This window comes from Xiphophorus hellerii, chromosome 2 (genome assembly GCF_003331165.1).
Source record: "Xiphophorus hellerii strain 12219 chromosome 2, Xiphophorus_hellerii-4.1, whole genome shotgun sequence".
Lineage (NCBI taxonomy): Eukaryota > Metazoa > Chordata > Actinopteri > Cyprinodontiformes > Poeciliidae > Xiphophorus > Xiphophorus hellerii.
In genome coordinates, this window is record NC_045673.1 from 22,890,618 (window position 1) to 22,916,528 (window position 25,911).

Below are 25,911 nucleotides of genomic sequence, written 5' to 3' on the forward strand. Positions count from 1 at the left end.
TGTGCTGTAAAATAGATGTATTAGACGTATTAGTTTCTATATTAGACCCCTTGCTGCCTGAATGCGTTTTGACATGAAAAAAACGAAGTTACAAATCATCTCCACCAGAGGGCACTGTTATGCTGTGCCTTTAAAACGTTAGAGTATCCGATTCTCTTTCTTCTCTGCTTTAATTACAAACTATAGCACTATAACAGTAATTTAGGGAGGGAGTTATTTTATAAATTACTTTTAAAGAGCCAGCTCAGACTATGTCTAATTTTTACTTGTGTTTTTATTTTTTATTTTATTTTATTTTATTTTGTATTTCCGCATTAGTGGACCAGCCCTGTTGTGTTACGTTTGGGGAAGTTGCTCAATATTGGAAAGGCACATTTCCCTTCACTGTAAAGCCAAATATTCATATGCTGCCCATCTGGTTTTAGCAGCGCTATCTCCGCAGTTTCTTTACCTTTCATGGGTTGATGATTTTGTCAACATGACGGTCAGATAAAACCAAATTAGCAGATATCGCCAGAAACTATTTGTCGGGATGAGTAGTTCTTTGACTTCCGCTACTTACATTCGCAACATCAGTTACGGTCTACGCCGCCAGTTATCCGACTTTCTGGACCCTCAGGACAGGTGGAAGGATGTGATTGTGTCCATACGGAAGCCGAGCGGGGAGCCGAGGTACTCCCAGCTTCACGTCAGGTACGTCAACTCTCGTAACTGTTTGTTACATTTTCAAAATAGGATAAAACACTGTCGCTGTGTGTTTTTAGGAGGTTTGAAGGTCTTGTGACGCAGGGGAAGAGTCCCACCGTGGAGCTGCTGAATGACTGGGGAACCACCAACTGCACAGTGGGAGAACTGGTGGATATTTTGAAGAGCCGCAATTTGTTGGCTGCTGCCAGTCTCCTGCAACCTTGTAATGAATTATTATTACATATTGTAAATTTCATCATTTTTAACTTCATTTGAAAGTTTCACCTTAAACCCTACATATTTTTCCGTAAATTACACTATATCAAAGCTTTTGGTGCAGAATTAGGTAACAAATCATACAGAATTTTCTTTCTGGGTAATTACAAAATGATAATAGTAATTTAACAGTGACTATTTACACAGCACCATATTTATCTTCTTGAACACAGGGGAAGAATATTCATCAGCAGAGACACTCCTGCTCCCCTTACCACTACCTCCTGACAGAGACCCTCCAACCAGGCCACTGGATGAGACGCAGAGTCAGCCTCCACCCGCCGGATCAGCACCGGAGACACAAGTACTGAGTGAAAACAGCGAAACAGGACACACAGGTGTGTGCTCAATTTTATTCCCAAACACTTACTTGTTAACACATAAGACCTTCACCTTGCAGAAGAATTTATTCACTCTGAACTTCTGTTCTTTTTTTTTTGTGTTTGTTTTCATACTACTTTTTGGGATAGACAAACTTGACAAAGGGGGACGAGAAGGATCCGTCTTTTACAAATGTTTTGCTAATAAAAAAACTAAAAATAACTGTATGTATTTTTTTTTATCTGCTTGCAAATTCAAATTCCTTGCAAATCCAATTAGTATATAAAGTCCAGCTATGAGTAATTTGAATTTCTGTACAGCTATTCCGTGAAAGCCTCAGAGGTGTGCTAGAGAATATTAGAGGAAAAAAGGCATAATTTAAAGCAAGAAATACACCACAAAGGTCAGGGAGTGAGTCATCCACAAATTTAAAGCAGGGTTCAGTGTTTCAAAAACAACACCCAAAGCTTTCACTGTTCAATTCAACATGTGCAACCCAACAAGCACGTAGCTGTGAACCTAAAAGAAGGGCATTTTTCAGAGAAGACCCCAAGGTGTCTATAGCAAATCTGGACTAGCTGCAGAGATTTAAAGAATCAGTTGACAACTGCAAAAATCTTGTGTTTTGGAAAAGCAGGATGAAGAAAACAACATTTTTGAAAGAAAAGAATAAGAAATCTCATTAGCAGTTCAGCACAGGCTAATGTGGGAGACACATCAAACATGTGCAAGAAGGTGACCAGGTCAGATTGAGTCCAAGGGTTAAACTTTTTGGTCTACGTGCAAGACGCTAACACCGAGTAAAACATGGCGGTGGCAGTATGGTGGTGTGGGGACGCTGTCTTTTAACTGGTTGCTTTAATTCCATTTCATAATCACCACCTACTTTTGTATTGGTCTGTCACATAATACGTGACAATTAAATATATTAAAGTTTGTTGTGATGAGACAAAAATGTAAGCTCTACAGGTGTGAATACTTTTGCAAGGCACTGCAGCATCATGGTTGGGTTTAAATGTCACACTTATTTACAGTTTGAAGGAGTTTGATGTTATCATTGAAATTCAAAACAATTGAATAATGCAACAACAGAAACAAAATACTTTCAACATTCTGTCATTTTTACATCTTCTTACACAAAATGAAGATAAATCAAAACATCTCTTATCTTGATGGAAATTTTGTTTTGTGTATTTTGTCTTGTTTTTAAACTGTTGTTTTTTATTGCAAGATGTAATCAAGAACTTCTATTGAAGTACTTTGAATATTTCCCCACTTAAATATTTTGTCTGTAATTATGCAACACAACTACAACTACACTTGTTTTGTAGTTTAAGTAACGTAACAAAGAAACAAAACACTCAAAACTTAGGCCATGCAACTTTAAACCGTTGTCCATTGCACATTTTTGACCAGCAGGTGGCAGCAGTGACTCCTTTGACCCACTTGCTGTGCAACTATTTTCAGGTATTTCCAGTTTTATGTACAGTGAGCTGAGGAAGATCACAGGCAACTTTGACGACCGGTCCGTCTCAAACGGTGGCAGCCGACTCGGAGAGGGGGGTTTCGGCACCGTGTACAAAGGCTTCCTGAACAACAGACCTGTGGCGGTGAAAAAACTAAACCCAGTAAGTCAGAGTGTCTACGTAGAAGAGGACACACTGTTTCACACGCTGAACCTATGATGTCCCTTTTAGATGGATGACATGCCTCTGGACAAGCTGCAAGAACAGTTTAACCAAGAGCTTCAGACTCTGAAAGTGTGAGTACGTGTCCGTCGGCGTAAATTTCTATTCTCCTAAATCAAGGTAAGAAAGTCCTGTTTTAATAAAAATGTTTTCCTAACAGGTTGAAACACGAGAACTTGGTTGACATGGTTGGATTCTCATGCGACGAGCAGCAAATGTGTATAGTGTACGCCTTCATGGCCAATGGATCTTTGCTGGATCGACTCGCTTGCTTGGTAAAAAACCGTTCGCCACTAGACGCATACAGAAAAGCTGATCTGGCCTCCATGCACAGGATTTAGCTTTTGTTTTTGTTTACATAGGACGGCAGTCCTCCTCTTTCCTGGCGACAGAGGTGCTTGATCGCAGAAGGGACCGCTAGAGGTTTGGAGTACCTCCATAGCAACCATCATGTACACAGAGATGTTAAAAGGTGCGACGACTGGAGTCCTTGTGTAATATTCATCTCTTCTAATAGCTGTTTTCTTTTTTTATATATATATATAATAATAGTTGAACAATCTTCAAATTCTGAGACTGAAGATCTACAGTGCTTTAAACTATTTGTACTCTGAACTTTTACTCATTTCGTCAAATGACAAAATACAAAGTTCAGTGATATTTGTTCTGATTGCATACAATACTATCATGGAAGATTTGTAAAATGTAATACATAGATGTTACCTTCTTCCCACTTCACAATTATGCAGTACGTTGTAGTGGTCTGTCGCATAAAATCCTGGTGAAACACATTATAGCTCATGGTTCTGACAAAGTGCAAAAAACGTCCAATAGCATCAGTACTTTACTAATCCACTGCATCGTTCTCCCAACTCACAACAACAAGCATCACAAATCTGTACTGCCTATCTTCAACTTGAGCAAAAGCAAAGATGTTTGTTTTTTTTATTTGCTCGTTGTGATTCCTATTTGTTTTACCCTCTTAGTGCAAACATCCTGCTGGATGAGAACTTTGTGGCGAAAATCTCCGACTTTGGGCTGACGAGAGCGTCGGCCAAGCACACGTCTACGACGATGATGACGGAGAGGATCGTGGGGACCCGTGCGTACATGGCCCCTGAGGCCCTGCGGGGACAGATCACCCCAAAATCTGACGTGTTCAGCTTCGGAGTGGTACGCTTCGGACACACACATGCACGAAGGAAATCCGACTTTGTTTTGCCTCTTACTTTTAAGCTTGACCGAAGGTTGTTGAGTTGGCAAACTACCGGCTGGTTTAGATGGCAAACTAAGCACTATTTTATTATATTCTTTTGGAAACTTCAAAGATCTGTAGTTTAGCTTGAATAATCAAGTCCAGATTCTTTTCACATACTACATTTTCAGTATTTAGTGGTGATGTTTAATCACATTAATGGCATGCATTAAAAAGGCATGCAAGACATTTATGAGATTTATTTGTCAGGTGACGCAGTTGATTCAGAGTTTCATGAACTCCTCTGTCTGGCACAGACACGCAGGGCTTAATTAGTAAATCCTGCCCACTGGTACCTCAGGGCTCTTTCTGTTTGTAATGAAAAGAAAAATGCCTACAAGGCGGGTTGTTTACATACATAAGCAGCTTTCCCAGGTTAGTGAATGTAATTCCATTTAAAGTGGATGTACAGCAGGAGTAAAATGGAGTTTCCTGCTGGGGAAGTTCCTCCTTTTTCATTCTGCCAGTGGCTGTATTGTTCACTATCTTTTTTTAAAAAAAAATCTGAACAGCTGTGGGAGTGGGGCTGTTCTGATTGGAGATGTGGGGCGCATGGAGAGGAAATAGAAGTTGCCTGTTGCCCAGAGCCGTGTAATTAACCTCAAGGCTCTGCTGTTTACAGGTGCTGTTAGAAATATTGTCTGGACGTCCGCCAGCTGATGAAAACAAGGAGCCCCAGTTCCTGGTAAGCTGCGCACGGGGCTTTTACTTTAGCGGGAAACGAGCTACTATCAGCTTGTTTATAAAATAAAAACCTCAGTCCGCCTTTCCCTTCTGGCCCGTCTTAGATGGATATCAGGGACGACATCGATGATGAAGACGAAGATCTGACCCTGGAGCAGATTTTGGACAGGAAGATGACAGACTGGGAGCTGAGCCAGGTGGAGAGCATCTACTGCTTGGCTTCCAACTGCTTGGATGACAGAAAAAACAGGCGGCCGTTCATCAAACAGGTACAGTCAGTAGGGGTGCACTGATTTATGGGCGCCAGTTTCCTTACTTTTGGGAGATCAGCCGATACTTACACGTGAAGCCAATGTTATCCACCGATCTCATCTACCTCAACAAAGGTCTAAAAATCACCCACTGTCCCTTCCTGCCGATGCAATTAAACTAGTAGCGTGCTTAAAAGTATGTATTTCTTAGAAGGTCTGGTGGTTTACAGTGCTTTCCTTGAGTCTTCCTTCCTGTGAACGTTTCAGTTTCTACCTTGCACAAAGCACTTCCCTGAAGCATGATGCTCCCATCTCCGTGTTCCCCTGTGGTCATGTTGTTTTTGACCTGAAACCATTCCGCTGTTGCTCTCGCTGTACGTTTAGGGTCGTCATTCTTCAGGAACCTTGACTGCAGTATTCAGACTTTTACAGACTCTTTACACGAGATGAAGAGCAACGAATCCCTACATCTCCTCCAAAGAGAGGCAGAGAATAAATTAAGCAGTGGGACTTAGTTTACTAATTTGGTAGGCATTTGGTTCCTCTGGATTTTCTTTGGGAATATCAGTGAATGGGGATCACTACGAATCCATTTCACAATTTTTGTTTTGAATTTTGAAAACTATCATTTTATTATGTGTTACCATGTGCATACAATATCAAACTTCAGTAAAGCTCACGACTACAATGTGACAAAATGTGAAAAGAGCGGTCTGAATACTTTTGTAAGGCTTTGAATGTGAATATGCTTTGCTTTGAATATAAAACGCAAAACATTTCTGCTGCTTTAACTGTTTGCAGCTTTTTAAAGTAATATTCTGTTTTCTTTTTATCTGCAGGTTGTTTCAGAGATTCACAGCGTCATCAAAAGCATCTCGTTGGAATTGTAGGCACGGAGGGAAACAAGAGGCTCACATTACCTCTGTTCCAAAGTAAAGACTGACAAGTTTTCTGCTTTTTGACTTTAGAAAGTTCCTTATTTACTGCAAGAAAGAGATTTAGCATTAAAACATCTTTCCCTTCTGTATTTGTATTCACAAATATTTGAAGAGGAGCACCAACCGGACATATCAGCTCTGCTACACAGATATTTAGCCATTAGCATGTCATAAGCCCATCTTACAGCAACAGTTCCAGTCAGAGGCATCGCCAGATTCGTTGCAAGACTGACTGCTACTGGAGATCCTTCCCGTCCACAGCATCACATCCATGACTTTTTAAAGATACTTGGAGGATATGAGTTAGAAGAAAAGTGTGAGCACACATTTTAATAATTTTTTTTTTTAAATTTACAGGCTAAATTTTTATGTGTTGTAAAAAAATAAAAGTTGTTTTATTTTTGAAGAAATAAAAAAGGACCAAAACTGTCTGATTTAAATATTTTATTTTTCATCTTTAAAAGAAAGATTTGTAAGAAAACAAAGAAGAACAAACATTATTCATTTTCTCTAATGACAATGAATATAAAGGGATTTTTTTTCCCCTTCACATGAGGTGAACTAAGTAGTTTGCCAAATATTAATCAGTAGACCAGTGGATGAGGCAATGTTTCCGTCAAGGTAGTATTCCCTTTTCTATCCGATAATAGCTTGGCATTCCCTCCTCTGTGGGAACCAGGTTTTTATTCGCTTCCTCTCGGTGAAATGCGAGATGTATAAGATAGATGGAATATTTCTGGAAGCCCGGTCTTTCCACTGAAATCCACACCGACAATCACCAAAAACAGACCGCTTCTTAATCATAGAGCATCACACAGCTACAATATGTACATTTACAGCACTTGCATAGAAAAATAAGTTTCTCAGCAGATGATTTCTTTTTTTTTTTCCCCCATGTAAACCACAGTTATATCAAAAAGAAGGAATTTTGTCTTTATAAAAATGCACTGTTGAAACGAATGGAGTCGACAACGTGGGAATAGTTCGGATCTTTTCAGCTTTGGAGCACCTCATTGTGCAAACAGTAGGAGACGAACACACACACAAAAAACAATTCTTGACACAGACTTAAGGAATGATATTTAGGAATTAGAATATGAACTCAAAAGATTTTCTTTAAAAAAAAGCATTTTTATATTGGCGCGAGTTCACATTAGTCGTGCTTGAAAGTTTTTTTTTTGTTTTTTTTTTCATTAAATGTCAGAGCTGACATTGAAGAGAATACCTCAACTTTTATTTGGGCCCCCTTGAGTTATAGTTAAGCTTCTTGTGAGTGTGTTAAGATGCGCGTTTCCATTTGGCAAGCTACAAATGGAACGACTGAAGGGTGTCATTGCTCAGTTCTCCTTGGCGTGCATAGTTGGGTAACATGGTGAGGAAAAAAATTGAGGTTGTTGGGAAAAGAATACAAACACATCAACAACAAAAAAAAAAAAACCGTCAAATACAATTTTTTCGTCGCCCATCACAGGGATGGATGTTCCACTGTGGAACACGTATGGGGTGGGGGATTTAGGGTGTGTGGGGTGGAGTGATACTGAGGCGCGTTTTAATCCTCCTCCTCTCCCTCGCCGGGTGGCCGGGTGATTCGGCGACCTCCCCTCTTACCGGCTGGGCCTTTGGGCTTGGCAAAACGCTCCTTATAGGCATGCTGCTTGGGATGCACCTCGGCGTACAAGAACTCGCCTGTTAGTTCGGTCCCGTCTTCAATTTCCAACTGTGAAAGGAAACAAAAATAATAATACCTGGCAAGTTAGTGGTCAGTCTATAAATAAGGTGGAGTTGCCATTTCAAGCTGTTCAGAATCCAACAAAGGAGTAATTTTGCTCTCATGCTGATTTGTTTCAAGTTTTTATTTCAACTAATTTTCATGGTAATGGCTCATTTTCACAGGCAGTGAATTTAGATTTTTTTTTTTTAGCTGAAAGCTATAATTATTAAAATGAATGCTTGAAATAGTCGGATCCTTCTGATCAATCTATATGGAGTATTACATGCTGAACTGAATTATTAAAAGTAAATTTACATTTTAATTATGATTTAATCAGCTACACCGATTACAATGGTTAATTTTAAAATATCCAACTTCACCCGTTACTGCATTAATTAATGCAGTTATATAAAACTATATTAATATAGTTTTCATATTTATTTCACTAATGAAGAATCAAACTCCCAATTTTTTAAATGGAAAACAATCATTTATTTACATAGTATTTATGATACCGATGCATTATTGAGACAGAGTTCGTCTCTTACTTTATGACAACCATTTTCAGGTTTTCTATATAGTCTGAAAAAAATCTGGGATTTGGTCAAATAATTTTCCAGATCTGGATAAGTTTGGGCAAGAGTAGAGTATAGAAAAATAGTTTTATTTCCAGAACTATTTCTCTGTTCTACTGCCTAAATAAATAAAATCTTTCAGCATATTCTTCCATCCCATCTATTTTTCATCTGGCATCTCGTCTAGTTTATCCATATTTAAAGCTTATCCACTTTAGCACCATCTGCCATAAATTCATGCTTTTGCTCTTTATAAATAAGCTAAAAGAAAAGAGACAACTGGAAATTTGAATTTATAGAAAAGTGTGGAAGCTCAACTCTAATAATGTAGAGGACCTCTGAATCAAACACGGTTTAGCTCAAGTGTGAATCATAACGTCTTCATCTCTCACCTTTTTCTCGATCTCAATCTGCAGTTTGGTTTCCACCATGTCAATCAGGTTATTTTTGCAGCTGGAATACAGCATCCTCTCTCGGATGCTACACTTGTACCCTGGCATAGAATAAATGAAGACTGCGAAAGAGAAAAAGGACATTAGGGCTAAAATGATACTAAATACAGTAACACTTTATTTGACTTTATTTGGGTTGTGAATAAGACTGTCATGACACCGTCATAAACATGAGTAAGTTTTCATGAATGTCTATGACTGTTGTCATGAAGTGCCATTCGGTGAATCATGACACTTTTAATGCAAAGTTGACATTATTCAAAATGTCTTCGCTATGACAACTTGACATTAACCAAGAAATCATGATCTGACATAAATTTGTTCTAAAAGTATTGAAGATTAAACTTTAGCTTTAATAACATAAAGCTACATAATTTTTAAAGTTTATCAACAGGAATAGGCAGAAGGAACATTCATGAAGACTTACTAGTCTTCATGAATATTTATGACTTATAAATATTCATGAAGACTTACTCATGTTTTATGACAGGTGTTATGTTTATGACAGGATAGTCTTTTTCACAACCCGTCAAATAAAGTGTTACTCTAAATATGACGACAGCGTGTAAAGAACAGCGCACCTGTAGACTCCAAGTAGTCGCCTTCATGGGAATGTTTGTACAGGAAGAAGTGGTAACGTGGAGAATCTTTGGGGACTCTCTTTGGCAGGTCTTTCAACTCGGTTGGCTCAGTGCTGCACAAGCGAATCATTTCCTTTTCAGCATCTATTTCCTGTTGACAGAGGAAGGGAAAGGGGTGTAAGAAAAAGTGACAGTAACCAAAAGAAAAGCAGGACTGAGGTGAAGCCGGCTGAAGCGGATGTTGACCAGTTTGGTTGTGTTGGCGAAAGGATTCGCAGACTGCAGAGTCTCGTTTTGACATCTCTCTGCTTTGAGGTCGTCTCCGATGATGACAAGTCTTGTTTTCCCGGTGAGGGAGAACCCATCCCAGGTGATCTTACTGCCTCCACCAAAAAGTGTTTTTAGTGAACAGAACTCCTAAGTGGATTTTCCTTCCAAATGTGCAACTTGTTAAGGGGAAATAATCATTTTTAAAAGGGTAAAAGATTTAATGAAAAAAAATATGCGCAAACACAATTTCCTAAACCGGAGCTCTGTTGTCAAGGCTACTAGAAAAACAAACAAGAAATAGGTGTCTTCAGACTGCTGTGTGTCTACAGTCCATTTCCTCATCGTCCTCTTCCTCTTTTCATCACACAACTTTAATATTGAGAGAAATAACATCTGTAACCCGCTTTCTGTTCTGGATGGCCTATCCAGGAGGGCAGAACACGCCCGCCCACACACACACATAAACAAAACATGATCAGATGTCATTTGCATTCAAACTGGTTTTCTACTGCTTATTTACATGCCCCGTCAGTTTATTCCTGAATGCTAAATTATATGTTTTGCAGGAGCATCTGGGGGGCAGAGTGTGTGTGTGTGTTTGGTTACATGTTTGAGTACAAAAAGGGGCTTGCCCTGGTTTAGGTTCACACACCAACTGTGGTGGGTCAAAAATGAAAGAAAACTTTTAAACAGACTCGAGGTGGAAAGTTCTCACAGCTTGCTCACGTAGCTTTATGTTGATTTTCCCTACAGAGCAAACCAATTAAACAGAATTTTAAAACCTAAGGAATGTCAATTAAAGACCACTTATGAAACTTTTTCTTTGGAGTGAAATGCTTAACTAAGTTATGGTCAGGAGAATTGTTTTAATGGAATAATAAAAAGAAAAAAAATCTAAAACCTAACCGTTTGCCTCTGAAGATCACAGAATAACAGGCTTCAATTATTCCTTTGTACTTTGGACTGATCTAATCAGAGCCATGGGTACACTGAATTTTAATGAGCAATGAAACAAAGGCTTTTTTTAAACACACACAAAAAAAGACTGACTCATTGTGTTTGTAAAAAAGAGCAAAAACAGCTTCTGACCAGCAATGCTTCTTTCTGTTTATAAGGCAACAAAAGTGAGTGGTATTTAAGAAGCAAGTTCACTGTTGAAATGCACATAATGTGCCTTGCAGAAATGTTCTTCACCATTGAATTCTTATCTTCTTATCCAAGTATTTTTGAGGGTTTTTCCTGACAGACCAGAACCAAAAAAAGCAATAATTGCGAAGTGAAAGGAACATGACAAATACAACCGTTCTACGAGAACCTCTGAGGTTTGTAAGAGACTGAGTTGGGAACAACAAAAAAACTGCTTCACAGAGCTCCAGGAACAGACAAGTCAGGGATAAAGTTGTTGAGTAGTTTAAGGCAGGATGAGGAAGCATGTAGCAATAAGAAATTAATCAGTTAACAGCATGATAAATGACAATTAGAAGGAGAATTTTCATTTTTATGATTCATATTTTTTTGAAGGGTAACTTTATTCACACAGACCTCACAATCCATTTTATTTACAGTTTTGGTTGTTTTTTTTTATATTTTAAATATCTTCCACTTCCAGTGTTAAGTGTCGTTTGCAAAATTAATTTGTCTGAGAAAAAAAAAAAAAACTTGCATTATTATACCGCTATCAATACTTGAAAATGGTCTCAAAACAATATTGTTTATCGCAATAATTACTGGGATAATTTATCGTCCCGCAATATTATTTATCGTGACAGCCCTAATGTGGCAAACTTGAAGATCCCTGTTCACAGATGCTCACCGTCTGAACTGACTGAGCTTAAACTGTTTTGCAAAAGCAGAACGGACAATAATAACAACAATCGCATCACAAAAATGTGAAAGAGAGGCACGACCACTTTAGCAGGGCATTGTTTTCTGTTAGGAACTCACCAGTTGCACATAGTTGATTCTCTTTTCCTTAAAATGTGCCAGTGCGTCAGCAGCATCTTTGTGAATGGGGAAGGCCACTCCCTGCAGAGTCTGCTGCTTGGTGTCCACGCTGATGTCCGTCTGGACCTGAACACAACGCAACCAAACAGGAAGAGCTGCCGATTATTAGGCTTCACCTCAATTTCTAAATCATTGTACAACAAACACTTTAAAACTGAACAAATTTCTTTAGATGGGTTATCATGTGTACAAGTTTAAAAAACACACAGTAAACTGGTGAACCATCCTGCTTAAAAGCTGAGGCACTCTGATAATAGATGAGGAGTCTGTATTGGAAGTGACAAGGCGCCTTTAGCAAATCAAACAGAGAACTTGAAAATGCAGGAAGGATTACACTGATGGATTGCGTCTATTTTTAGAGGTCTGTTCCTATAAATTGGAAAGCCTCGCAGACATGACTGAGCACAAATGCGGCTACTTCACATTCCAAACAGAACTGCGTGTTTCTTTACCCATCTGCCTGGTAAAAAGTCAAGGCAAACGCTAAATAATTTTAAAGCTTTTGCATCTGGATAGCACAGACTAACGACTTCTCTGGAAGCTGGGATCAGCAGAAAAGCCTCACTTCCCATTTGTGTTGCAGTATTTAATTGACAGTGCTCTGAAGAGACGCTACGCCGCTAAAAACAGTGGTAAGGAAGCTCTTCCTTACCATATATGGTAAAGAAGAGAGCTGTTGTTTATGTGGCAGGCTGAGAAGGCAGCAATTAGAAAATGCTGTTAACTCAGTAAAGAAGACTCAAAGTCTAAAACTTGACCTAAACTTTCCCCTGTAGACGCAGTGAAGGTTAAATCTGCGAGATAAGTAGAGGTAACTATATCAGCAGTATCATATTACTGCATTCATCTTTCTTATCACAACCAAAGGCAAAGCACGACGACAGAGCTCACTTGTTCCCCAGAGTGAAACCACTCTCCACTGCAGAGCTTGAACATTTGCATACTTGTGGTCAGATTTAGTTTTGGACTCTCAATGACATCTTCTTCAGCCACTTTTTTTTTGGGGGGGATTCAGCTAAACAAGCCCTATTACTGGGTATCTGCGCTTTTTTTTTTTTTATAGACAAGGGTGTGAGCTGTTAAAAGCCTTAATGAGAGTGATCTCTGCCAACATCCTGCTGTTCTAGCCCATCAGCATGTTTGATACTGCCAGGCCAGCATCTGCACACTTGCAATGCTGCTGACCTTGTGCACTCGAAAGGCCTGCATCGCTGGCCTTCATTGATACTTTCACCCAGCCAGATAAGGAAGGAGGGGGGGTTTCACATCACACAGGAGACGTGATTAGGAGGAGGAGCGCTGCTGCAGGCTGAGCTAAACAGTTATTTTCAACTGCTGAAGCCTAGAGTGTGAAGACGATACAGTAAGTGGTGTTTCCTTTTAGACTTAAAGAACAGACCTACTAGTCTGGACAAGAGCACTGCATTACTCCCTTAAATATAAGTGCTGTCCAGCAGATGCTTTGTAAAAAAGAAAAAGAAAAATCACTAAATCTCACCAAGTATTTTTGGTGTAGTTTATAGTGCAAATATCTTAGTACACTGGAAATAAGTGCCCTTTCAGCTACATATAAGAGCTTGTTTTAAAGTCAATAATTTGTTACATCCTCGGAGCTGCGTTTCCAAGTTTCCGAGCTTCCGCCTCACAGACCACCCCTCCCTGAGACCCACTCAGCTCCTTCAGACCAGCCAGCAGAAATTAGCAAACACCTGGTGGAGCTGCACATCAGCTGAGCTCATTATACGAGCTACTTCTTTGTGCAACATTAATAAAAACATTGCTAAAAGGTTAATAAGAGGAGCCATGTTCCTGAATGTGAGGTTTTAGAAAAAGGAGTTTTTAAACATACAGAGGCCCAATTTCAAGGAGTTAAATTACTTTTAAGTATTTTTTCATATATATATATATATGATTTTTATAACAATTAAAGTTTACATAATTAATTGTGATATAAAATGGAACTTTATGCCAGGAAAACACACAATACTGTAAGGAATAATTGACTTAAAACAAGCTCCTATATCTTGCTGAAAAAACAGTTCTGTCTCATTTCAAGTGCACTAAGATACTTGGACTAGGATTAAGAACAAAAGTCAATATTTTGGGCAATATTTTGTGTGTTCGCAGTGTGAAACTGTCATTCTGGTGTTTACCTCATTGAGTTTGATCTGTCTCAGTTCCTCTTCTGCAGCAGTGAGGGGCAAAGGAGCCGCCTGTGAGGTCAGGTATTTCTTATAACCACTAAAGTTCAAATCCTCCTGCAAACAAAACCGCATTTACAGATTAAAAAAAAACAGAAAGAAAGAAAATAATAAACAACAACTTCATGTGTGGCTCAAGGACAAACCTTTGTGGTACCAAAAATGTCGTCCTTAATGTGCCCTCCTCCAAACTCTTTCTTCAATGTCGCCCTGGTAGCAGCATATAACATTTTGTGTCGCACCTGGAAAAATAAAAGCATTAAATATTTTTATTATTATAAAAAGTTGGGGTCAGATCAGGATTTTTCTACCTAAAACTAATTTCAGTTTGTTTGTTTTTTAAATCTGATCGATTACTATTTTTTCTTAGGGCTATAAAACAGCAAAGAAAAAGTATATTGATTGATAAAAGCTAAATGGAACACAAAATCTAAACAATGATGGGAGGGAATCCACAAGTCAGCATTTGTGAATTCCACTCCCATCATTGTTTAGATCAAACATAAAATTACACATTTTATGAAAAGACAAAAACAAATTCAGCATTGACCTGCCAATCTAGGGATACGTGGCAGCTTTGGATCTCTGACCAATCGACTGGCGCATCTCTTGAAATTCACAATACTGGTGGCTAAAATGTTAAACACAAACTGATCTGACTGATCAAAAATAAAGGACGGATTTTAGATCAAAATAATAAAAAAAACAGCATTCAATTATTTTCCATTTAAATGTTCAACCTTTGGGAAAAAAATGGCATTAGTTAGAATGTCTGGAAACATAAAAGTGTTTTCTTTTTTCCACACCTGGAAAATAAAAGCAACCTTCATGCATGACTTGAAAGTCTGAAGGGACCGCAGAATTATTATTGCATGTGTGAGGGTATGTGTGTGTAATGTTCACTTCTCTGCAACTGTTCATTTTGCAGGATGAAATTACCCTGGAACAGATTGCTTTAGAATTATTGAGGAGTGCAGCTGAGCTTATATTAACTTGAATAGATTAAACATTTTCATTGGTTTCTTTACGATAAACATTCTAAGTTTTTTAAAGACCTTTCAAAACTGTAAAAGTTTACATTTAAGAACTACTATCAATTTAGGTTTGCTACCTTAATAACTAATAAACAACATTAGCATAACAACTACAGTTTAATTTGCACAAACTACAAAGAAGCCAGTCTCAGGTGAACACTTAAGTCTTTGTACTTTTAGCACAGCATAGACTAATGCCTAAATTCCTCAGAGAGAGCTATACCAAATGAAAGCTTCTTAATATTAATAAAGCAAATATTTACAATAAAACATAATAAAATATTATACAATAAATAGCCAAAAGTACAAAAAAAACTAAATTTAAATGAAGACCAGTTAAAAATGTAGCAAGACCTCTTAAAATTAAGATTCTTAAATGTAAACACTGATTAACTCAGTGATCCATTCAGTGCAATTTATTCCAAACATCCGGTTTAGGTTTAGGTGAGTAAGCTTTACTTCAAGAATCTGGACACTCATTTAAAAATCAAACAGGCACTGCACTAATTGCTAAAATTACCACTTTTGTTTTGTAACAGTAAAGTCATTCATGAATAGTTTCATTAATCAACATTGCTATCCTGTTTGCAGCCTTAGAAAATGGTTTACTACTTCAGTTCCAGCAGTGGAAAAAAAAAATCAAATAAAAAGGCAGGCACTCATGAAGACGCCACTAAAAACAATGGCCAAAAGTTTTGAACTACACAGGCAAATTTCTCTGTCATCAAAATAATGGGCTTCAGCTCTATGCACGTGGTTGACCTGATGGATATATACCCAAAGTGAAAACACACGATTCCAGGTCAGTAAAATCAGCAGCATTCATGCACATGCAGGTTGTGAAAAGATTAAGCAACTTCTAGGCAAGCCTCAACCTGACGCTTTATGCTCAGGGACAAGAATGTTAAGCTCAGCTTTGTGACTGCAGATGGGAGTTTCAGAACAGTTTCACTCTGCACTCAAAGAGCTACAGACACATTTGCACCTTGCATCTTCAAGCTGCATAACGTTCTTTTCCACAGCTATAGAAACATGTCTAAATGAAACAAAATCGGGACAAGGTTATTATGCTTGAGTCAGTTGCTAAAAACTCACTGGACTGTATACATTACCCTAAAAACTGAAAGAATCACTAAAAAAAAGGCAAAGTAGCCTGTTATTTAGAAAAACACCATGATTAAGTCATATTTAGCTTTTAAGACTAAGAAGGTATGAAATCACATGCAGGCTGGCTGCTTTGATGCGGTCTACTCCACCCATCTTATACCCAACGCAGAGCACAACAAATGCTGCAAAAAATGGAAAGCTAGTCATTAAAGGCAGCAGGCGCGGCTGTCTTACAGTAGAGTGGTCTGGTGACCAGGAGAGGAGGATCCATTCGTAGCCTTGGTTGTTAGTGGAGTCCAGACGGTACAAAATATAGCATGGCACGGCATCCTCCAGAAGCGGCAGCACTAAGGAATCGTATTCCTGATCCCACTTCTTGGATGCTTTCCTGGTGCCGCCCAGTGTCAGCTGCTCTGGAAGACAGATATGTGCAGGCCGAAATGTAAGCACTGCAGCGATTTCTCTCACACACACAGACACAAAACCTTTGGGTAGAGGGGTGGGTTCAGCCTTTTCTTGGCACAAAAGGTTGTAAACAAATACGAGGTTCTCTGCTTACCATCCTCGATGACGATCTTCAAGACTCGATACTGGTCTCCGCTCCTGGCACTGGCAAAGATTTCCTTCACGTCGTTCCCCGCTTGGAAAAAGATGGAAAAGATATTGTTTAGAAAAGAGCTAAATTGTGCTGAAAGGGACAGTCTAGCCTGGTTATTGGTTGTCAAAGTCTGCTTCGAGCCATCAGATAAACAAAAGACAAATGACTGATTAGTCCAATTAAAGAGCATTAAAGTTTGCGACCAAACTCATTTCGGTTCATTTTAGTCTGTGCATTGGGCACGAAGGCCCGTCTCTGTGTTTCAGCAGTTTGCCACCATGAATGACCACTCGTACACAAATCTATGTTGGAGCTCAATAAATGAAAACCAGGCATCGTTCAGCTAACAGCATCAACGCACACCCTTGTTTTGAAACGCACACAAAAAACTGCAAAAACTTTCTATAGTACTCTACTGATTTTAACTTCGATTAAACAAATGCCACAAATTTCACATATTCAGTTTTTCCTTGTGTAATGGATAGTGAACTATTTAAAATAAATTGTCTAAATTATTTAAATTTGTAGATTATTTAAAGTACATTATTCAAAGGGAATTTTCTAAATTAAGAATGTTGCAGATTGTTTATGGATGTTTGTCTGTTTTGATTAGCATTGTTGGTGGTTTATAATTTGTTTTGTTTAATGGTATTTGCACTTTGTAATGTTTTTTTGGGGGGCGGGGGTTGTATATACCTCACGGGCTGCCGTAGCTAATGAGGGCAGGCCCTATAAAAGCTGGTAGAATCATTGTGCCAATGAATTACTTGAACTGTCAAGATGTGTTTGGCACAAAGAAATCAACACTTAGTGTTCCCCAGTGAAAGCAGCGAGGTACGTTTTGTTGTTTGTATTATAAGTTTATATTTTGTATTCTAATATTTGTATATGTTTTAGTTTTCACGATGACTGAGGTAATTGCGGTGACTGTGATGATCATGGTTGATCTTCAACAAAGAAAATAACACGCTAAATTCAACCGTCGAGACTGGCTGAGTAATTCAAGTGCTGGGGAGCTGCTACACCTTATCTTTCTTATAAGAAAGTTCAAATTCACTGAAGGAGATATTTTCTGTTATATCAGTTTGTTGTACTTCTTTTCCTATAAGAGTAGGCCTGTCACGATAACAAATTTTGCTCAACGATTAATTGTCTCAAAAATTATTGCGATAAACGATAATATTGTTTGAAGACCTTTTTACACTGATTTAATGGAAATGACGTAATAATGCATGCGATTTCCTGCCAAAGATAGATACACTTTATTTCCAAAAGAACACTTAACATTGGAACTGATAAACAAAATAAACAAAACAAACAAAAACAAAAATAAAATGGATTCTCAGTCTCCATTAACAAAAAATGTACTTGAATAAAAACTAAACATAAAGCCAAAGTGGAAATAAATACTGAATTCAACCAAGAGTGCAGATTATGAAGTCTGTGTTGCCCTTCAGTAATAATTAACATTTAAATTTTAAAAAATGGGCACATCCACTACCTGATGCAATAGTTCACACTACATGGTTTTTTTGCGCCTATTTTTCCCCTTACGACAATCTTAGAACGCCGGTCGTTCTAAGATCTTAGAACGACAATCTTAGAACGCCGGTCGTTCTAAGATTGTAGCTTACGATTTCGTAACCGATCATCCTGTAGTGTTTGGTGTGTTACGGAAGATCAATACGTCGATCGCGGGAAGGTTTTGAGTCGATCTAGGCAGTAGGTGACAAACTGAACTCTGATCGCTGTGTTCAGGGGAGCGCTTATTAATAATCGAGAAATAAATATCAAGCCTGGAAACTTGACATCGTAACGGACTGAATGTTATGTTTTTAACACCCGTTGCTCACGGCAACGGGTGTGCTTAACGACAGAGAGAGAGTGTGTAAAAGGTAGGAGAATCTCACTGAGGAAGAAATATACTGCATTTGGTTTTCCATCACTTTATTATTTCTGCTATAACTGATGTATATTTGCATATAAAATAAGTCAATAGAGTTTAATTTACAATTTTTATGTCTTCGTGTCATGAGGTAGATCTCAGTCTGCTGGTGAGAGAAAAAGTAGATCTTGCTCTCAAAACGTTTGAGCACCCCTGCGGTAGATCGTCGTTGCCGCTCGATCCAAATCAGGGTTTTTCCCGACTGGGAGCTTAACTACACCTGTTGAATGTGACAGGTAGCCAATCAGAAAGCGCGGATTCTCCTCGTGTTTTCTGAGGGGAAATTACAGAGGGGAATCCCAAACAGCTGACACAGAGCAACCGGAAGTCCAGCGGACATCGGAGATGATATGTGGAAACATTAATGTTTATTCAACATTTTGTGCAAAGAATATAGAAATGACAAGAGGAGGAGTTGGAGCGAAATTGCTACCGCAGTTGATAAACCCGGTAACTTTTCAGCTGTTCTTCCTTAACGTGACATAAATAGGTTCTAATGATTTTCATTCAGTCAGGACTTTACGCTGACACTAGCCACATGCATTGCAGGTAGATTGTAGTAAAGCATTGATTAATGCCTGGTTTTAAAATTAATTAACTGGACTTGTAGCCATTATTTTGTGCCCATTGTTGAACACCAAACGGCAGGACCGAACCGATCGAACCGTTATACCTAGGATTTCTGTCGGCTAATGGGTGATCTCTCAGGTTTTGAAAATGGGCCGACAATCCAATCGTGTAGTGTGCGCTGGGCTTTACACTAAGGAAATGAGGAAGGGAGGGTCAGTGGAGAGCACCGGAGTTTAGCCTTTTTTCATTCAGCGTCATTAACAGAAAGAGAAAAAGGCCGGAAGAGATGATGATGCCGATAATTAAAATGACGTCGATAGTTTTAATTTATCGTACGATTAATTGATTTATCGTTTATCGCGACAGGCCTATATAAGAGCAAAAATATTTACACAATAAGCACATTTACTTGAAAAATACAAGGCTTAGCAGGTGATTCTATAGTTTTAGTAAAGTCCTCTGTATTAAAATAATGAATATTATCAGACTTGTTGTAACCAATAACGTAAAGAACCTTAGAAGTACTAGTTTTAATGATTACTTTTCTGTTTAAGTAGATCATGTCGTACACGGTTTAATTTTTGTGCTAATTCCCTGAAATGGTGGTATATTTTACACAAGGTAGTCGTACTGTGGGAGACATTCATGCCTACTGTAAGTGTAACACATTTTACCTATTTCCGAGCACAGAGGTCAACAAGTTACTTTTAAACTAGCTTCTCAATGCAAATCCAGGTGATATTTTTTATTATTATTATTATTATTATTATTATTATTATTATTATTATTATTCAAACAGCATAACTAATGCAGAAACACGGGTTCACCTAGAGGTTCACTAACTCTTTTTGATACAAGTCTGTTTGGCAGACAAATGTGTGTAACGTCCGTTTCCTGTTACACACACCTACAGGTACTTTATCAATGCCTTTACTGAATGAGTCAAATATTTATGCGCTCTACAGGTTAGATAATCGGTTTCCTCTAACAGAGCATAGTTGGGACGGGTATAAGCTTCACTTTGGATAAATCAGAGCATTTCTATAAGCCAGTTGCTGTTCATAAAAACAGTAGAAAGTGCAATATTCCCCTTTGCCTGGTCTATAACACGTTTTTCATTCATGTGGATAAATTTGTGAATGCAGACTAAACAAATTACCTGCGTAGGCATCTTGTGCAGCAGGAGGTCACGCCCAATCTGAAAGGTTTCCATCAACACTGCATAATGTCCGTGCAATTCAGATAATAACTGGAACCTTGACAGGTGCCAGACCGGTAGTGACTGTAGATGAAGGCGTCGTTCACTGATTCAGAGCCTGAACTAACTTCACAGGGTTTCAGTTTGATGATTTTAAAAAAATAAAATATATAGAATTACCTCAAAGCGGCGTCAAGAAATACTTTGAGAAGAAAATGCTTTGGGTCGGCTACTGAGAGGCAAAACGCTCGAAAATAAATCCTCCTAAAGTCCAGAGCGGCACAGCTGGTCGCACAAATCACTGGAGCTAGCTAGGCTAACTAGCAGGGACAGAGCAGCTAACTTGACGCTAGCTTCTGGTTGCAACAAACTGCACCGGGCGCTTGAAGCTCAGCTTCAAATTCCCACAGCGGAACAGGCAAAAGTGAGGCACTGAAATTAGAAATAACCCCTACCTTGAATGCCCGTTTGATGTGACATTGTGTCTATCGTCGGACAGAGGAATGAAGCGGCTGACCAGGCGAGAGCAAAGAGAAGAAGCAGGAAGTGAACTATAGCGGAGAGACCCGCCCCGAGTCTGCGGGAATCACGTGACCTGCCCGTCTGTGTGAGGATATTTACTCACCAACTTATTTACGGGAAAGAAAAATATATTATTTACGGAGCCCGTCTGGTGACATTAGAGTAAAAATAAAAAATAGATTTTAAAAAAAGTGTTCTTCCAATGCGATAAAAGCTGGGTAGCTCTTGAATTGCTACAAAATGGAGCTATATTTCCCTCAGCTTACCTTACTGGCTGGCAATATTGACGCCACCAGATACCATAAAACCTAAATTCTGAACATCATGGCATGGAGTGCATCCCGGTTTTTCATGTCTGGCATATAACTATTCATTTTTGCTTTTAAACTGATTATATTGATCCTGTGTCCAGACAGCGGGATAATCTGTGGGCCTAGATCATGACCTGTTTGTTCTGAAGATTCTGCAGCTTCCACTTCGTCCTCCTGACATAGGAGGAACCAAAGAGCTATTCTAAGTTAAAAGCACATCTTCTGAAGTTAGGATATTTTTTTCCAAAGGAATCACTTCAAATCAGATGTTGGACTGACATTTATTTTAATTTCATTTGTGAAGGTTAGCTCCTCATTTCCAACAGTGAAGCTATTGAGGTTGAAAAGGGTTATCATTTTGGAGAAAGTCTCATCAACATCAATATTTCCATTAAATAAGAGACCAAAATAAGTAGTATGTTTGATAGAGGAAAAGCCTCTCAGACTCTCAGCTCAAAGCAAGATGCCAGACAGCACCAAATTATTATTTTATGTATATTAGACAATTAATCACCACATTTCACATAATTAACGTGGTGGAAGCCATTTGTTAAGTACTTAATGAAACACATTTACCGTATTTGATGTTTGTTGTGAATGGTGTACACTCGCAAATGAACAAGGTAATTAGTCCAAGTTTGCCCCATGATTTTCTGATTTTATTCACTTTTATTGTAACAGACTGTGAGAACAAATTCTCTTTTCTTTTCCAGACAAAGAAAAGAGAATCAAAAAAGGAACAAAAGGGAAAACTATGCATTAAGGGAATCTTTCAGAGCAAAGAAAAAATCTTTCACTCGCAGGAATTTTCAAAACAAGAAGAAAAATATGTACTCGAAAAATTTGTATAGATAGAGTTCTGAGTATAGAGAGAAACAGAGATCATGGATCAGGACTTTATACAGGGACAATGAAAGATTTAAACAAAGGCAAAAAGACTATATCAGACATTTATACAGGAGCAATCCAGCATTTAGACAGAGACAGACAGAGATCTTTCATCGCTGAGATTTATGCAACAAACAAAGGATTCAGGATCAGACACAACGTGTTGATGAAAAAACTGATGAGAGACAGATACCATAAAGACAGTTCATTCAAGATGCTACAAAAGAACAGATGTGCACTTAATGTAAAAAGAAAATTCAGACAGATGAAAAGATTCCCTCAGAGAGAAACAGAGAGCCTCGAAATGCGTGTTGCACAAACTGATACGCCAGAGAACAAATTGATTAATGAAGCCATTTCAGTTTTCAGCTTAAATATGAAGGCTGGCCCCACTAATGTCTGCACTGTGTCACAAGTCCTGGTTTCCCAACCAAGTAGAACTCTGTGAGGTCGAACTATGTAAAGAAACCACATGTGGTTGAACAGCATCTGACAGGAAAGTATGTTCATGTTTGTGATGAAGGCTGCACAAATGGACAGTGTACAGTTCTTTATGAAAGAAGTCAAGAGTGGATTTGTCACACCTGCCACGAACATCTAAAGAAAGGACGCATGTCGAGCAGCAGTTAAACTTGAGTTGGCAGAAATTCGCAGTGAATTGTCAGATTTGAATATTCTAGAAAGACACCTAATTGCCAAGTGCATACCGTTTGCAAAGATCATTCCGCTTCCAAAAGGGAGACAACAATAAATAAGGGGCTATTTTTGTGTGTGTACCTTCTGAGTTGCAAGAGACTGTCAATGCATTACCCAGGCTTAGGAGTGAGTCCCAAGTGATGTAGAATATGTAAAACCATGTTTGTGATTTGTGAGGGTTTTTTTCTGATTTGTGAAACTTCAATAAAGGGCAATTTCAGACCCTTTTTGCATCTGGATCACACTAGAACTTATCTAATTCCAAATCTACAACACCTAGACACTTCAAACCTGAATTATTCTCAACTAAAAGCAGAATATTTAAAACCATGTTTGGCATTTGTGAAACTTTTTTCTAACTCTACCCCATTTCCCAATTATAATTTTGTTATTATTCAACATGTAGCTTTTATCCAGGAGATTAAATCTGTGGTTGCCACACTTTTTGGATTTTGACCCTCAAAGCACTGTTAGGGACTTGGAGACCGTACTATTGATGATTGAACATATTATAAATCAAAAACATATATGTTGGTAAGGACCAATATTATCTTTATTTGTATTTATTAAGATTTACAGCCTAAAAATGCTTTGTCATGATATTTTTTGTTTGTTTAATTTTTAAAGAGGATCTGAAGACTTATGCATTAGTGACCCTCAGTGGAGTCCTAAACCTTTAGTAAATGTGGGATTAAATCGATGCATATACCAAAGACATGCCTACAGAAACGGTCCAGTGAAGCATGGCTACTGTAGTGGCATCTTTGCTAGAGCAAAGTTATATTTTTAGAGAAGAAAAGTAAATGGCACAGGTACTGCATTCCACGTGTCAATAACGCATAAACAAAATTGTTTTATACATATGGCTTAGTTTACACTTTATAAAAAATGTGTCTTTCAGACAAAATAATACATTCTGAGGGAACCATCATAATTTGGGACAGTTTCACTATTTTTCTTCATCCTCTATTCTTCTCCTTTAAAAAAAAAAAAACTTAATGTCATGCAACGCCTAGTACATTTAGATCCCAGTAACCCTTCAGTGATAAGCCTGTACTCTGATGTATTTTGGACTTGCCGCACTTTAGTAAGTTTCTGGACAGACAGTGTGCTAACTTTCTGCTTGAGTGTGAAAACCTTTGAAATAGGCAGGTTATCCAGAGCAGTATTTATCTAATAAACAATTTAAAATGTCTGAATGGCATTATGAAGCAAAACACATTTTGTCATACAGTCAATTTAATGTAGGAATAGCTCACTTATGGAAAACATTGCACAATGCAAAAATACAAAACAAAACCAAAAAAAGCACATAAAGGCGAGCAGGAACAAAAGCAACATCAGCTACAATGGTCAGTTTTGGCCTCCTCAACTTTGTGTCCACGTTTTAATTTATTTATTTGCTACCAATGCAGTTTCTCTTCTGGTCAATGCCATATTTTTTGAGATTGATTTCTAGCCGACGTATGTCTGAAAACATTCAATATTTTTTTTTTTTCAAAATCAGACAAATCTCATCAGAACTAGGGCCAGGATCTCAGTGATGCACGGTGATTGGCACAAAAGGGAAGAAATCTGAACTTTCTTACATTTAAATAGGAAACTTTAACAGATAATAGGTTACGTAGTATACGTTTGTTAAGAAGTAATTTCGTGTACTGCCCTCCCGATGTTTCAATTGTCAAAATAATGCTTTATCAAAAGTGTTTTGAGGAGGGGAACAAAAAAAACTGGTTTTGGTTTATTTTGAAAGAGGTAAACGGATGTGATGTGATCGTACTGGCTCCAGCTCGACTCTGGTGGATAACATTGCGTGGAAAATAATGTTAAGTCCGCTGTATGGAGCCGACCTCCTCCATCCACGCTCCGGCGGCGCCACCGCCAGCTTCCCGCCGAGTGCCCGCTAAAGAGCTCCTTCGGGCGGGGGATGTTCTGCGGAGTCTCCGCCCGGCGTGTTCACGGGCCGGGGGGGCACCATGGCTTGAGGATTTGGGGGAGACTCCACCGCACGCTGCTGACAACAGGTCACATGGATAATCCCTCTCCAAACCAAACCCACCGTATCATCCCGTGTTTTGGGTGATTAGAGCGCCGCTGTCGGCTTGATGCGGGAGGTGGGCAGCTCGTCCTGGCCGTCGACTGAGAGGAGAACGGCGTGGAGGTGCAGGTGCGTTCAGGGAACAGATGATGTCTTAACTGCGCTCCCAGACTGGCCGAATTTCGCTCATTCCGCATCTTTGTAAAGGCAGATTCATTTAGGTTGTGTAATCGGATACGTTTTGGTTGGGGATGTTGCGTTTCTAACGAGAAATGTGGCTGATGTGAGATAGTTAGAATTGACCAGAGGTAGCCCAAGTAAAGATGGCTCATTTAGTGTCTGTTTTCTGCAGCACCTGCCGAGTGTCTGTCATGAGTAAAAGGAACTAATATGATCCTATTCAGTGATCATAAGTAGGGAAATGATAAATGACTGCTGCCACATCACAGTCCATTTCCAGTCAGTTTACTGTATGAATACCTCACTTATGTAAAGACATCCTCATTTTCTTTATCTATTATTATTTTTATTCTCTACCAATTCTCCAATGTTGTCATGCCATACCTTTTTTTCACTTACTGCTTCAGATTGGGAATAGAACTTTAAATGATAGTTCTACTGACCATCACTTATCAAACAAGTGATGGTCAGTTTTTCTCCTGGTTTTGCTGTAAATTATAATGTAGTCGAAATACAAATCTGCCCACCCAAACAAACTTTTAAACCTGCACATGCCCCCGATGACATCAAATAGGCCAACTAATTTGATATTGTGTATCTTTTCCTTTCTATTTATTCCTGTTTTAAGTTAATCAAGAGGTACATCTGTGATCTGTAACAATACATCTCTAGGTATTTTGTTATTGGTGAATTTGTGGCTGACCTTTTTTGCTAAAGTTGTTGTTTTGGCGATTACGTCTCCAACTACGTCATTACCACCAACCCCACCTCCACTAGTTCCATGGTTTGGTGTCCAGCAGTAATTGGAAATACGCTGCTGACTTAATATCAGGAGTTTACTGTGTTGGCTACATTGATAATGTAACGTCTTTGTTTTAAGGCTGGATATTCTCTTTCACAGCTTATACACTGTAAAGCATTCATATTTGA

General features: G+C 38.6%; 3 protein-coding genes across 4 annotated transcripts in view; 2 read left to right on the top strand and 1 right to left on the bottom strand.

Moving 5' to 3' along the window:
• The first annotated feature begins 335 nt into the window (after window positions 1-335).
• On the top strand, window positions 336-6,443 carry irak4 (interleukin-1 receptor-associated kinase 4). 2 transcript variants are annotated; one of them, XR_004342547.1, is made up of 11 exons: window positions 336-693; window positions 765-910; window positions 1,137-1,301; window positions 2,752-2,912; window positions 2,982-3,046; window positions 3,133-3,247; window positions 3,335-3,444; window positions 3,959-4,145; window positions 4,850-4,912; window positions 4,988-5,180; window positions 6,002-6,443. XR_004342547.1 is itself a non-coding variant. In XM_032588797.1 (11 exons), the coding sequence occupies exons 1-11, from the start codon at window positions 533-535 to the stop codon at window positions 6,050-6,052; spliced, it is 1,389 nt and encodes a 462-aa protein (XP_032444688.1). In that variant the 5' UTR covers window positions 337-532; the 3' UTR covers window positions 6,053-6,443. The 2 variants fall into 2 exon arrangements, 1 of the variants encoding a protein (XP_032444688.1); XM_032588797.1 differs by having other exon boundaries at window positions 337-693; window positions 5,016-5,180.
• An 86-nt stretch (window positions 6,444-6,529) lies between these two features.
• Window positions 6,530-20,921, bottom strand: twf1a (twinfilin actin-binding protein 1a). The gene is made up of 9 exons (XM_032588811.1): window positions 20,802-20,921; window positions 16,595-16,675; window positions 16,270-16,448; window positions 14,041-14,136; window positions 13,847-13,951; window positions 11,634-11,759; window positions 9,420-9,570; window positions 8,779-8,900; window positions 6,530-7,817 (listed from the first exon to the last, which is right to left on the bottom strand). The coding sequence occupies exons 1-9, from the start codon at window positions 20,824-20,826 to the stop codon at window positions 7,650-7,652; spliced, it is 1,053 nt and encodes a 350-aa protein (XP_032444702.1). The 5' UTR covers window positions 20,827-20,921; the 3' UTR covers window positions 6,530-7,649.
• A 3,623-nt stretch (window positions 20,922-24,544) lies between these two features.
• tmem117 (transmembrane protein 117) overlaps window positions 24,545-25,911 on the top strand; it is a 50,785-nt gene continuing 49,418 nt past the window's right edge. Inside the window, exon 1 of the mRNA XM_032548490.1 lies at window positions 24,545-24,930. The gene's annotated coding sequence lies outside the window, so the exon portion shown is untranslated. The remainder of the gene's footprint in view (window positions 24,931-25,911) is intronic.